This window comes from Sander vitreus, chromosome 19 (genome assembly GCF_031162955.1).
Source record: "Sander vitreus isolate 19-12246 chromosome 19, sanVit1, whole genome shotgun sequence".
In the NCBI taxonomy this organism is placed as follows: domain Eukaryota; kingdom Metazoa; phylum Chordata; class Actinopteri; order Perciformes; family Percidae; genus Sander; species Sander vitreus.
In genome coordinates this window covers 2,966,234-2,981,574 of record NC_135873.1, presented here as the reverse complement: position 1 = coordinate 2,981,574, position 15,341 = coordinate 2,966,234, and the positions used below count along the sequence as shown (strand labels likewise).

Here is a 15,341-nt window from a genome sequence, read left to right as displayed (position 1 = left end):
TGTGTCTTATCTTAAGGCGTTCCATTCAGCAATTTTTTTAAATTTGTGATTGGATCATTCGCCCAGAATCTAAATGTACAGACATTTTTCTCTTTCATTCATGTTTTGTGCTGTAAATTGTCCTTAACTGATTACACAATTTAAATGTGGCTCTTTTTAATCTCTGTGAATGCTCTGTAAACAGCCGTTTTAGAGATGCAATTTATTTGCAGACTGTTCAGTTCCACTTGTAGGGCAAAACAGCCTGCGTTGAAATCGATGTGGACTTTATATTCTGTATATTTTATGTTCTTCTTTAGAGGCTGTGGTCCAAAACAGAGAGTACATAGTATGTCTGAAACCCAGAAAGTTCAGCGCTTGTCGAAATAATTAAGCCATGGTTATCGACCGACAACGCTATAAATATCTTGTAGAGATATGTTTACTGTTTGCTTCAAGGCGGTGAGGATCTAACTTTTTTCAATCTGTGTTTGGTGTTTGTTGTGTAGGTGCGTAGCCAGGGGGTCACAGAGGAGCTGAAGTGCCTGAGTTTACTGAATGCTCTGGATAAGGACCAGGACATCCCCGACCAGCTGGCCCAGCTCTTCGGGGAGCCCTGCATCAAACTGGCCGAAGGCATCAAAGCATACATCTCCAAGGTAAGAAAAGACATTTTAAACTACGTTACTGACATTCAGAATAAGTGCAGTACATGCAGAGTTTCATTTTAGATTTCTGTATTTGCTTTAGAGAAATAAATTCTACTCAATCACTATTTGATTTATGATGAAATCCACAAATATATTATTGTTTTGTATAATACATGCCTTCTAATGATAATGAACCTCTATGGTATTAGAATAGTGGTGTTGCTATTGGTGTGAGTCTAGTCCCCAGGAAAGTACGTTGAATAGTTTTCCAATGGTGGACATTATTTTGGGAGGAAAAGCTTCACAGCCTTTTTTTAAACTGTAGTCTGGATTAAATAAATTTAGTTGATGGCAAGATGGGTTTTGTTGTAGGTGTTTTGTAAATGAAAAGCAGCCATGAGAATCAGTCCATAGTAATATATATTACAAGAAAGATAGTGGGAAAACTAAAAGATTTAAAAAAACATTTCAAATGTGTACGTTATGAATGGGAAGAAGGTGAATTAAATGCATCGTTGCCAAGTAGGCCTGTAACAATTATTACGTAATTGTCTAATCGCAGATATTTCACATAATCGCCATTTCTTTGTTTAACCGCAACTAACTAATTAATTGCTAACATTGGTCCTAATGGTAATAGTCATTCATTTAAGAAAAAATATACAATGTTTTATTATAATAAACAGGCGTGGTTTACTTCATAGGCATTGTGTACTTGTGTAATTACATTATCTGGGTCACATTACAGTGTTATAACCAAAATATGTATCTGGGATTCATTCAAAACTTGTTTTTGTTTGAAAATGTAACACATAAATAAATATTTTCAAATTTGACTGAAAGAGACAATTACATGGGTCATCGCAATTATTTTTGAGACAATTGCGCAGTAAAATTTGGAATTGTTACAGCTCTATTGCCAAGCTAATACCACTCCTACACTCTGAAATATCTACTTTGTTGCAACTGTTGCAACTGTTGCAACTGATAAATTCCAGACCATAATATTTATTCCCTAAATGACATATTTTGGAAATCAAATTAGCTCTACTGACCCTGGCTTTAAGAACAGATGGAGGCTGGTTTCAGCGTGAAGGAATCTGCTCAGTTACAGTGAGCTGAGAAACATGTGGGGACTGATGCAGAACTGAACCTTTGGGCGGGCATATTTGTCAACCTAAAGGAGAAACCTTCAGCTGTGAGGGAGTAACACCCATATAAAGATATATACAGGGCATATGTGTTGAATTACACAAACTGAGATGGACAATTAAAAAAATAGCTTTATTAAAAGCTGCAGATGTACTGATTTTATTGGTATTCAATAATGTTTCTCACTCAGTATTTAACTGTATGGCCTGTTTCAGCCGCTCAATCATCTCACTTCTAGCCATGAACTTAAGAACATCCTTTAAAAAACAAAACAATTAAACCCTAAGACAGTGAGTATTAATCACATAAATGTTGGAAATTGTAATATATGATGGAATGAGTGGTAGAGAAACGTTATTACTATTAGAAAAGTGAGAGCTACATTTATCATCATCATTTATCTCCGTTTGTATCTGACAGTGTTGGCCTCGGCCAGCTGCTCAACCTGTTTTTTACAGTTACAGTCTAAAAGTGACTCACTTAAAAACACCAAACATTAGCTATGGAAGTTTGCAAATTGTGAAATATCTGGGTCATTTTTATTTATGTATAGCGTCCGTGGAGAGGCTGGTGGTGGTTGTAGTGATGGTGCAGAGATGAATTAAAGCGTTTATGAGGATGTGTGCAAGTATAAACACGACTTTCTGTTTCACCCCGTCAACAATAGAACATGAAACCAATCAATAACTGTCAAGAACCAGTGACCTGAGACCTCAGATCATAACAACCGCTGTTTACATTTACGTGCTCCAACTTGTCGTGTTTCACGAGTCTGTGCTGGAAACCGTTTTGTGCTTCCAGGTGTTTCTAAGCACATGTTAGCACAATCAGAGATTAGCATATACACTTCCAGCTGTGTGTGTTTGGAAGCTGTTGTACGCATGCCAAGTGTTTGGGTTGAACCTGCTTGGCTTTCACAAGCTATATCTGAAAAACCAATGCTTGATAAACCTGTGCCAGACCTCAGTCAAAAACAGCTCAAATTAAGGTGGACGCCCCACTTACAGATGGCTCTGAGTCACCTCAGGATTACTAAAGTGTAGTCTCGCTTTGCCAGACGCTCCTCCAAAGTGTGCTGAAGGAGGGTCTGGCTACTCCACATAGCATTCGGGGATGGGAAGAAAATGTGCTCTGGTTTAATGGAATTTCTTTAAACCAATCAGAATCATCATGGGCGGTGCTAAACTCTGCACAGAGCTGCAAAATAGTTGTGCGAGAGAAAACTCAGATTAGACAGATAGTCTAGCTAGCTGTCTCAATTTACCATGCATCCATCTGAGGAGCAGTTAACCATAGTCCTCAGAAATATAAAATTCCAACACAAAGAAAGCGGAAGGAAACAGAAAATACATATATCCGGAGCAATACCGGAAGTGGAACGCGAAGCATATAGACTAACTAAAGTATTACCATAAACCTGTATCAAACACACTTGAAACTTGCAATACCCCATCATAATTGTCGGGTCTGTGTTCAGATTTGGTCGAGTTATGTCTCAAAGGAGTATGAATTTGGCCGCAAATTTGAGGCACTAAGGGTTTTCAAGTACCTTAATTGTGTCCATGAGCTGTGTGTCACAGCCACTGCTGCATCTCCAACTGCTCCAAATCAGCGAGCAAAACTACAATGACTGACTTCCTGTTTTTCACAGTCACAATCAACACCAGTACGCACCTGTCCCTTTCACCTCATGCAGTATCTTTGCCTCATGTCTCTCCCCCCGCAACAACCCTACAACTACAAATCGTTGGTCTAAAATGTCAAATAGCTCATTTTCCACTGCATGGCCCGGCTTTACTCAACTGGATTCACTCTCTTTTGGTTTTCAGTTAACAAAATTTGTGAAAAGTACCTGGTACTGGTACCCGATACTAAAGGGTGCAGTTTACCTCTTTAGACCCACCTGCCCGCTGGCGAGTCAGGGGAAGGATTAGATGTAGATGGTATTACATCTGAACTGATGTAGTTTAGGTTGTGTTATAGCCATATGCTAAACAAGCACATTTTCAGAAATTAGATAATGTTACCTTTCAAATGAGGCCTCATACGTAACTCTAACCTTACATTTATTCTGTTATAAGCGTAGCTCTTGTATATATGGTTTCCTCTGGGCTCTAAGTTCTAAACTTGGGTGTCACATGGATAAAGAAATGCTCACACACACACACACACACACACACACACACACACACACACAAACAAAACATAAACACAAGTCAGTCACATTACTGTTACCCATACACTCCTGCAGTAACAGATTGAGACACATTAAGGTCACAATGCTCTCAGTGCATATGTCGAATCAGCATGAAAATACCAATGTCTGATACACACACACACACACACACACACACACACACACACATTGACATAAGTCATCTCCTTGCAGCCAAGAGGACGTTTCCCGCTTAGTCTTAATGTCTGGACGTTTAAAGCTGAATATCTTCAGTGTCAGCGTTTAAGCCTCTCTTGCCCTTTCTCTTCAAGTCTCTCTCTCTCTTTCTGGCTTAATTTCTCTCCCAATCTTTTTTTCCCTTTACCTCTCACCTCTTCACCCTCCTCTCTTTCTTTGCTCTACTTGTATGATACAATCAGAGAGTGCTGCTGCATGCCCTTGTGGTCCGCAGTGGACGGGAACAGGAATGTTTAGTTTTTCTCCAGTGTAAACGCTGGTGACACACATGTACATCCAATTACTTTTCATCCAAACATTCCAACTGATGCTGCTTGAAAAAGAGAAGGGAAAAGGGCAAACTACCCTTGTGCAAGGCATTTAAACCCCTTTCTGATCCAGTTGAGCCACTTTTAGTGATTCCTTTAAGCTGATTTTGTACAACACTATGATGTGTTCTTCATCAGCTTGCGTCAGGAGATTAAGGTTTTAAAAAAAGGAATAGTGGAGTCGAAAAGCCAAAATGGTGGTTAGATCGAGCTGGCAGACCAACTAGGCGCCATCTCTTTCCTTATAAAATGCTTCAGTGAAAGTACTGAAGTGAAAGAGATCCAGATTTTAAACTGTGGCACCAATATATATCTATATAGTTTATTTTGATATAAAGGATTTTGAGTTTATAAAGGATGAAGATAGTGGTGTTGGCATGAAATGATGAGGATGGCGATGAAGATGTCGACTTGAGAGTGGGAGTGTACTGAAAGACGTCAAGGCAGGAATAATGGAAACAGTGTACAAAAGAAAAAAGGAGGAAAGAAGAGAGAAGGAAAGAAGCCCAGCTGGACAGGAACAAATAAAAAAAAAGAGATGAGAGAAGTGGAGGAAAAGACGGGAAGTGGAAAATAAATGTGGTGCAGGAGAAGAAAGAAGAGATGAAAAAATATCCAATGAGGTTTTAATTATACAACACTGTGTGGAGAAAAAAAGAAGGGAAAGAAAAACATTGTGGTGGCTGAGGTAAAACGTGGCAGGTCCAAATTAATTGGTGGTTTTGCATGTTTTAGCTTATTATTCATAAATCACAACTACACAGCAGATATACTTTAACCTGCTGAATGTTTTCCAAACCATATAAGCACTTAGATTGATTTCGTAGCCATTAGTTTCAGACCATTTGATGAATGTATCAAAATCTACTTACAGACACTTGCCTGAATATAGTCGATTAACTTACTTCCAAAATTAGCAATTTGTCTGCGGGACACACGTAAGCGTTACATTACATCATGCTGCACTCATGACTTCCTATAAGGTGAAAATTCATTAAAGTGCCCATATTATGAAAAAAATCTTTTTTTCTGGGATTTGGCCGAGCATAATGCGTGATTTTTTTATTTTTTTTTATCGTATTAATCGCATGCCGCCATTTATTCATTTATTTTCACTTCACTCGGCTTTGCGTCGTGCCTAACAGGCTACTATTTTGCCGTACTTCCTCGTAACACATCCTGCTGCTGCAGGAATAGCAACGCGGATTTCGGTGCCTCATTCTGGTGCCACTGATATGCCTGCACTTCTCTCTGATGCTCTGAAACAGACGTTACAGGCAACAGAAACATTGCTGCACGTGACGCTAGTTAACACTACACTCGACAGCAGCTAACGTTAGCCTACCGCTAGCTAGTAGCTGGATAAACATGGTTACAATGCTGACAGCTAACGCTAAACGGTGTAAAGTTTGTCTGTATTTCACTGTAGAGGATTCCGACACCGTGATGTAACAATCTGCAGCTGCTGTTGTTGGGAAAACACAGACGGTGCGTTCAATGAAACTGGTAATTTACAGCCTCGTGGTGCATTCAAAGTTGTTGTTAAATGCCCTTTTCCCATCTGGTGGTTGTTTTTTGTCATTCAACAGCTATTTACTAGTGAAATAAGTTATTGTTATAGTGATTACATTATTATTAAACATTTCATTTTGACGATATGGCCTTACCAATAAACAAGCCATTCTTTAATGTTGCCAACTGTTTAGTACCCTACTTTTTTTTAACTTTCTTAAAAAGTATCGGTTCAGGCACTGTTAAGGCACCGGTACCGTTTTAAAAGTACCGCTTTAGCACTGGTATCCAAACCAAACAATACCCAACCCTAATATTGACTCTAGATTCAAAAGTGTGACTAGATTAAATAAATAACAAACAATTACAAATCTTAAAGTCAAGTTCATAACGCAACTTTCTTTGCATTCATTTGATTCCCAATCAAGATACAGTGGTAAGAATTGCTTTCCATTGTTAATATGTACTTAAAAACTGTTCTGAAATGCAAAATAATAGAATTTTAATCATGTGATAAAACGTGATTAATCGCAATTAACTATAGAAATTCAACGATTAATCGCGATTAAGAAAATGTAATCGTTTGACAGCCCTAATTATCGCCCAATCAAATGTTCTCTCCTGGGTCTCAGCTGCGGTGTGTCTCTTTATCTTCAGTCTTACTTACAGATCAGCGTGGTAAATAATGGCTGCATGCATATTTGTCTGACTGAAAGGACTCGTTTTTTGGCAGAGATATCGGTCGGTCTGCTCTGATTGTTATCCAAGAATGTCCATGATTTTTTAAATCCTGTTTTACCACATAGCTGAAAGACACCTGCTCTTAGATCTATGGATGTAGTAAGTAGGACTTAGTCTGGAGGCGAATATTGTGCATTTGCCACCAGCTCTGCGTCCAGGTTATCTCATGGACACTTACAAGCTGCTGTGGAGAAAACTTACTAGCCTTCTCCAGAGCTTTTAACTGTATCGACCAGTCTTTATCAGCAGACAAAGTTTCCACGGTTGTCATGAAGTTGGATGTGTAGACATGTAGGCTGAGTAGACCTTGAAAATAGTAGTTTGATAAACAATCCCAACTCAAGCTCCACTTACTAGCGTTTTCCAGAGCTTTCAACCGTAACACACTTTCTTCATCAGCATCAAATACTCTTTTCAAGGTCAAGAATGAACTCATGCTTAATGTTTAGGAATTGAAGTCCTAAAAGTGCTATGGATGATAACACAACAGCTCACATGTCAAACAGATGCGTTAGGGTTGAAAGCTCCTAAATAAGCTAGCAAGTGGCCCTTAAGAATAAACTTTGATGTTCAACTAAATAAGTTTAAAAAGTTAAATTCTACTACGTATCTGAGGACAAAATAAAACCTATAATAATCATAAAAATAAAAGATGAAGAAGAAGCTGTTTATTCAAACTTTTGACCGTTGACGCATCATGCTCCATTAGGTTATTTCAACTAAAAAGGTCACTTGGCCTCTTTTTGTTTCACACAGATGTTGTGTGGGTGCCATATCTCTAAATCTGCTCAGTGTAGAAGCAGTGATGTTACAGCAAATATTTGGCTTTTGACTGATGCAAAACAGCTGTTTTGACATCACTGGTCAGGGTGTGGACAGACACGCAGCACGCTTTGAAGAAAGCAGCGTGCCATGCAACTCAGTGTTAGATTACTTTTTGACAAAGAATTATGCACTCTGAGCTCTGTAATGAAGGGAGGCATTTTGATGTGCAATGGTCTGTTCAATCAACTTTCTGTTCCTTTCATCACTCCCTCTCCTTGTCTCTTGTTTGTTATTGAAAAGACCTTTGTGTTATACAAATCAGTGCTAAAATGGTTCTTTTAGTGAGGAACCACTCAATGAATTATCTACCCATGAAAAGTACTACCATTTACTTTTTATGTGTAGATAATTCAATGTGAGATGTCAATCTCTTGTGCATTTGTTGGGGACTATTTAAAGATTCAGATTATTACAAATGTGGTGCTCTGAAGAGTATTTGCAAGACGTATGTGGGACTGACTACATGTTCATCATAATGTAAGCTCATTTCATCTATTGCAAAGGTGTGCCTTTAGTAGTTTTTGAACAGGGGAGAACACACCGAGGAAAAGGAGATATGAGGCTTACAGACAATACTTGTTAGTACAGTAGGATAAGTTCATGTTAGCTTTGGTGTTTGCATTGGATTTGTTGATGATAAGAAAAATATAGAATATGACCAGACATATCACTTAGGAAAGTAGTGTGTAGTGTTTTGGTTAAGGCTAGCACACAGTCAAGTTTATGGTTTTAGTAGGATGGAAGAGAGAGAAAATAATGTATGCCTGGGTCTCCTGTGAGGACAGACTCACAAAACTTTCAGGTCATGATGAAGAGATGGAAGGCACAAGGACGTAACCGTAGCTACATGTTTTTTTAGAGTGAACAACAAATGCCAAAGAAACAAGTCGGCCTTTGAGCAGCTATTCTTTATCTTGTTCTGCTCTACAGTTGGCTATTGAAAAGCAAATGTCAGTCATTGCCATGCTGTGTATAAACACACACACACACACACACACACACACACACACATATACAGGGAGGGGTGGAGGGCTGTAGTGTTGTTAGTGATTTCCAGCTGATACACAAACACAAAAGACCTCTGTGTCTGGCGTCGACCACCCTCCCTCTCCTCATTCATCCTTCAGGCCGAGTTCCTGTCCAGCGACCCCCCCCCCCTTCCCTATAAACACCCCTACCCTCCCTCCATCTTCAACTCCTTCACCATGATACTTTCTGTAGCTTCTTTAGCATCAGCTGTTTGTTAATACAAAAGACAAGAAGCTTCAGTGCTCTCACGACATGTATTAAATGCCAGACTCATATAATCTTTGGGGAATTTCCACACAGCAGAAAGCTCCCATCAGATGATCAACTTACTCGCCTGTTTTAAGTCTTATCTATAGACTCGGCACATTCCCAGGGCATTTTGAAACTCATATAATAAAGCTCACAGCCAGCATTCCTACAGCACCTGTGCAGCTTTAACTCCTACTTACAGTAACAGCACAATGTTACTTCGCCACATCAACACTTTTGCAAGTACTGGAGAGATGGAAATGTACCAGCAGAAGCCAGATGCTGGCAGTGATATTGATAACGTTCTCTCGAGTTGTCATATTGTCTTTCACACTTATCGTCCCCTACGTACTCTCGTACTGCAAAACATTTGAAAGTTTGTCATTATTACACATTGATGACCCTTCGGGGTGACCTATAGTTCTCTCGCTCTCTCTCTCTCTATTCTCAAGCTATCATAAAGGCAAAATAAAGCCCTAAAAAATCTTTTAAAAAAAAGAAGTAGATAACACTTTGCCTTGAATGAACTGTTGGCTTTAGGGCTTCTGAGAAGGGGGTTTTCACCTTCTCTGAACTCAGTTTATTGTCTGACCACATGATCTCAAATTTCAATTGACTTTCAAACTGATATTCATAAACAAGTTACACATTTCAAAACTATTTAGGAATTTTGGAGTTGGACCCAGCCAAAGAAAATTTGATCTTTTCATTACTGTGTTATATAAAACGACTGTTTGCCTATTATCGACCATATAATTTATTTCTTTGTTTCTTAGTTGTATGAGGAAACATAACATCTGGGTATCAAAATGGGCGAGGACGGTCTATGTGTCTCTTGGGCTATTATCCTTGTTTCATGAAATTTCGTGAAATCTGCCATCATGTAATTTTCCTTCTCTTTATCTTCTGCATCACTGCGTTTTTCACCTCTTTATGATTCACGCATGTTCCCCTCAAATCCTTGTAAAGTTGTTGTGTCCTGGATATTCATGATATTTTCATTAAAATAGAAAAACATCCATAGATGAAGTACTACCATACTAAGAACTAATATTTCATCAATGGTTTTCTATATGACCCTATTTTGGAGCGTTTTTTCCACTGCATTTACTTTTGTGTATTTTCTTGGTTAAAAGTTTTTACATGGGGCATTTACAGGCCAAATATTGTTATACTGCTACATTTGGCATTTTGGCTTCTAGCTTCAGTTAAAAAAACTGTTAAAACTTAACAGTAGGTCTATTGGGGTAAACAGGCTCCACATTGTCTCTGTTATAACAAGCCTTTTTTGCAACCTTGAAAATGTGACATTTCGGTTGCGTCTGGTGAAGTCATGGTTCCATTACCACAATCAAGGATGTTTTTGTTGATTAGGATTTTATTGAGGTCTCTTCTGCGGGAAATAAAGTCCCTACAGACTGTAAACCCCCGGCCGCATGATGTGCTTGTGTGAATCCTTAAATTGTTGTGTTCATGTCTAGTATAATCTCTTGACCACATTGTCTCCTTGGTTCAGCCTTTTATCTCTTTTTATTTATAGCCATTTCCTAGATGTGCACCGACTTCCTGGACCACAGACTGCCTCTGCTGTCAGTATGAAACAGAATGGTAGCCTTTGCATAAACACTAACTGAAATAAAAGAATAAATACACACAACTGCTACAGTACGAAGTCATCACACTGTAAGCAGAAAGTCTGAAACCAAGCTGTGCGCTTTGACATATGGGCTTGTTTTGACAGTCCAAACAATAAGTGTTTGAGGCATACCACCTTGCAGGCTTTAGAAAGACTTGTTCATATATATATATATATATATATATATATATATATATATATATATATATATATATATATATATATCTTTTTTTTATAGTATGTTTAAAAGGAAGCTGTGGGCTTTAGAGATAACTTGGTGTAAACCACAGACAGGCAAGTCTGGGCCGAACTAAACAGATGAAGCAGATGGGTGGAGTCATTGGATAATACAAAACGTTACGACATGTTTATGAGATATACTGCAGATGAATCAGTGTTTTTTATTGAGTTGGACCATTTTCATCTTGTACATTACATACTAGAGTTAAGCTGCAGCAACAAAAAAATCACAACTAGACTTGAAAAACACTTCATCTTCATGCAAAATAACCTAATATGTATGTAAAATAATGCCTTAAAAATACAATTTCTACATAAAAATACTTATCCAACGACAAACAAAATAAAAGCAAAGATATGAAAAAACTAAACTTCAAATCCCATGCCACACCTGGAGGTAGGGTAGCTTAAATGGAGATTTCAAAAAATGAACTCTTTTGAAAAGAATAACTGATTTGTAATTGTTCCCTCTCTGTTTCCACCCTGACTAAAGCCATATTCGCACAGGACTAGTATTAGCAGGGGACCGTATGGGATTTAGAAATTAACCCCCACGTCTGTGTTTTGTGCAGCGCATTCGCACGGGATAACCAAATTCTGTATTTTAATCAAATTTACTGACATTATCCCCCAGCTCTATCAAAACTTTAATTTCCAATTCAGCCAATAAAACCCAAAATTAGAGAGATGCTGATTCACACGGGACAAATATCATAAGACCTCTGTGTTTGGCAAAATATGGTGGTCATTTGCGGTGGAATTTTTATTCGACAAACATGGCAGATTCACATGGGATTAAGATCACAGATGACCTCCGCAATTATTACAATTTAATAGCAGGCCTACAGTTAATACTAGTTCCAGCGAATAGGGCTTAATACAGTCTGGACACAAACTATCATGTCGATTTTTCTTTAGCAGCCAAGTTGTTCAGCTCTTCTAAAACACAATATCACTATCAGCTTTGCTAACTAGTTCATATTTTTAGGAGAGACTATAGCATTATGTCACACGTTACATGACACATCTGAGCTTGCACCTTGTTCATACATATAAAAAAAACAAAAACAAGCTCTTACAGTAGGCTGATGTTTACCATTACTTTGCACAAAGCCAGTTCTCCTCTGAACCTGTGATGATGCCACTTGTGTCGACAGGTTTACCAGGTAATCTGAGATGCAAATGCTAAGTTGGTATACTTTCTCAGGTGCAGTAGTATTACGTTATTCCTGACCTTTAGGCCTATAAAAAAGGTTTTGTTTTCACACATTATTCCTGTAACGGCTCTCTGCCTTGTGGTGTCAGCACACTGTTTATGACACGGTCAAAGTCCCTCCCGAAACAATCAAAGAGATTGAGATTGGAGATTTGAGGAAATCACAAAAGCCAATGATTGTGTTTATATGCACGCATGAGTACTGCTAAGGTAAGTATCGAGTATGCTCTTGTTTTTATGCCATATCACATTACAATCATAAATGTTTTTATGTAACTATGTCTGGGAACACAATTGGACAGATGAAAAAAATCAGCACTGACTTCTGACTGACACTGACTTCAGTTGTTTACATGATGAGATTGGGACATGAAATGTTTTTTGAAAGAGATCGTGCATTATTATTCCTAGGTTATATCTAAATTACATCAGCCACTTATTTGCAGGTTTATCAGCCTAATGATATAAGAAGCACAATTTATTCTAGCAATTTAGCCCAAATCTCGTAGTGTTAATTTGATGTAAGGTGTATATTCATAGAATTTACTCTACATATCCATATACAAAATATGCTTTTTACTACATCAGGGACAAAGAAATTGGAACAGAAAAATTAGAATGCAGTAATAAAACAGTAATATTCCCCCCCCAAAGAAACTGAAATATTTTATCGTCAGAGTTTGCATTATACTATACTGGTGAACATATCTGACATAAAGGCATGACATGTCTATAGACACCTTTGTCTTTATTATGTCGTACCCTTACAGATATTTGTATTGTTATTAGTATTTGCTTGTGTGAAACGAAACTTTAAACACAGAGAGTCCAAGGAAGAGAAGACTGAGGCTGTAAAACAACCCCGCCCTGGCCTAGTTTCATGCTGTTAGTGTCCATTGGAGTAAAAATGGTGTTGTGAAAGAGATTAAGGGTGACAGACATGAAGAGACACAGGGAGGGAGGAGAAAGAGATATAACTCATGCAACTGTCAGCTATGTAGAAACTGCCTCCTCGTCTCGACTGCAGTTTGTGTCTAACTGCAGAGGAACCGAAGAGAACAATACAGAAGGAAACACAAACAAATACATATAGGTAGGTAAATGTGAGAACTGACTCAATACAGCACTGTTTGTTGAGTTTTATCCTGTATGGTGGAATCAATAAAACAGTGAGAGGAAGAGATCCGTGCTAACGACCCAAAGTCTCATCTGTGTGAAACTCAACTCGAAAAAGCATAACAGGGTGATATCAATCTGTTCTTTCTCATGTGTGGGAAGCCAACTGCTTCCTTAGCTGTACACAACATTTGCCTGGCAGGAAACTCCCACAGCAAACAGGTCCATTATCAGTGACTGGCATCGAGTCGGCCACTGGTGCGTTACCTGTTAGAAAACCTTTACTCGCTGTTTCTCAACGATAAACGGCTAATGAGCGACTCCTGTTTGGTTGCAGTAGGTCGAGTAAATCACAGTCAGATGACTGTGCTAATTACACACAGTGACTGGTAGGATCTCTCTAAGCCTAATACAGTTGCTTAAAATAAGTGAAACACAAGAAAAGGTCTGTCACGCTGACACACTGGTGCCTCAAATATTCTTTGACATTATAGAATATGATAGAAAATGTCAACGTTTTCCACAGTCTAAGCCTTCATGGAGCATTAATGGTGAGGCGTTAAACTCATTTTCTTTTTGTGTTCTTAACTGAAAATTCTCACAAGATTTCCGCCACATCTCGTGGCCTTCGTGGCCTTTTTTTTATTTCAACTGTCCATTGTGAGTTTGACACAGTTATAAAAGTGCCATGTTAAATGGACAGTAGTCCTCTAAAACTGATCAGTTAAAGCTATAGTGCGTAGTTTATGTCTTCCCAATGAGGAATTCTAAGTAATGACAACAAAACCCTCTGACACCAAAGCTAGACAACTCTCTCTCTCACACACACACACACACACACACACACACACACACACACACACACAGAGGAATGATTAGCCTCTTAGACCAGATTAACATTGATAAGAGTTTGCTGCCGTTGCTCAAAAATGACACACACACACACACATGCACACGCACACGCACCCACAGCCAGTCCAGGCCTGTCGGGGTCGAGCAGCATATTAAAGTATTGGGTTGCAGCTATTGCTAATCTGCAGAAGAAACACTCCTTCATGTGCATACTTGTCCCTCTTTTCCTCTCTCAATCCTCTCTTTCAGTCCTCCTCCTGTTCTCTTTTTTTCCCTTACTTGTCCACTCTGACTCTCCTCTGTTTCCCCAACTTTTTTTTATCCTCATTCCTCTTCATCTCCTGTTTCCCATAATTGTCCATCATCTTTCGCTCTCCGGTTTTTTCTTTCTTCCCACCAACTTCTGATTTTTAGCACTGCAGTCTCACGTGCTCACACATTTGCAACTTGGGCAGTCAAAACAGTCCTGTAAGAACTTTAAAAGTTTGAACTGGGACATAAAAGGCAAAATAATAGGAATAGTTTATCTCAATCCATCAATTACGTTTGATGTATGAGCCTTTAATTTCAATTGTCCAAGAGTTAAATCATTTACAGTACCAAGCAGAGAGAGGCTGCGGTCGAATAGTCATTTTGTCTAACCACTTTTCCTTGACCTCATTTAAAAAAATGTCACGAGGTCAAGGAAAGACGTGAAGGATGGTTGTCACATTGAGAATGGTTGCTCACAATCATCCTCCTGTATTTATCTACATGAATTCCAATTAATATGATTGTATGAAAATAATAAGCAAGATCATGATACCGTTTGTTTTCGTGAAAGAACAGCTCTCATCATGGCTGCCACTAAGATACTTCGGGGTCATTTCACACAGTAAAAAAGACAATGTGACCGCAGCCATGGTCTTTACTAGAGGAAAGACACTTGAGTTGCACTGTGGGAGGTGTAGGATCTAGCGTTTTGGAGCTTGACCCATGGGGACTAAAAGTCAGGTTATCCCAGTCTCTACTGCTTTGAACTTTTATAAATTATTCTCTTTTGAGTCTCCCATTTTTATCAAAGAAATACTAAATTTCTGGAGTGCAATCAGTATTTTGGAGTGGAGGCATGTAGTAAGTGGATAAGAACTGCCAAAAAGGATTTACTCACACCATCTTGGCATTCTCTTTATCCATTTGTACATTTTCCCCTCTGTTTCTATAATTTATGCCTTCTTTTTTTTTTAGCTTTTGGCCAGACAAAGTGTGACGTGATGAAATCAGACTATTTCTGTCTTTTGGTTGTTCTCAACAGGGTGAAAGGAGAGTTGGGTTTATTTGCTGTTGGTGTTATTGCAGCTGGAAAGTTTTTAAAGACTTACTGACTGCCATAAGCTGACCTGTGTGCCCTGCTGTCGAGGTCGCCTACATGCAGTCACATAAG

The 15,341-nt window shown here is 38.6% G+C and overlaps 1 protein-coding gene across 1 annotated transcript in view; it reads left to right on the top strand.

Moving 5' to 3' along the window:
• The window catches only part of tnfsf10l (TNF superfamily member 10, like), a 50,293-nt gene that overhangs the window by 26,281 nt on the left and 8,671 nt on the right, over positions 1-15,341 (top strand). The window contains exon 2 of the mRNA XM_078276354.1: positions 489-638. Within this exon, the coding sequence (XP_078132480.1) occupies positions 489-638 (150 nt within the window). The remainder of the gene's footprint in view (positions 1-488; positions 639-15,341) is intronic.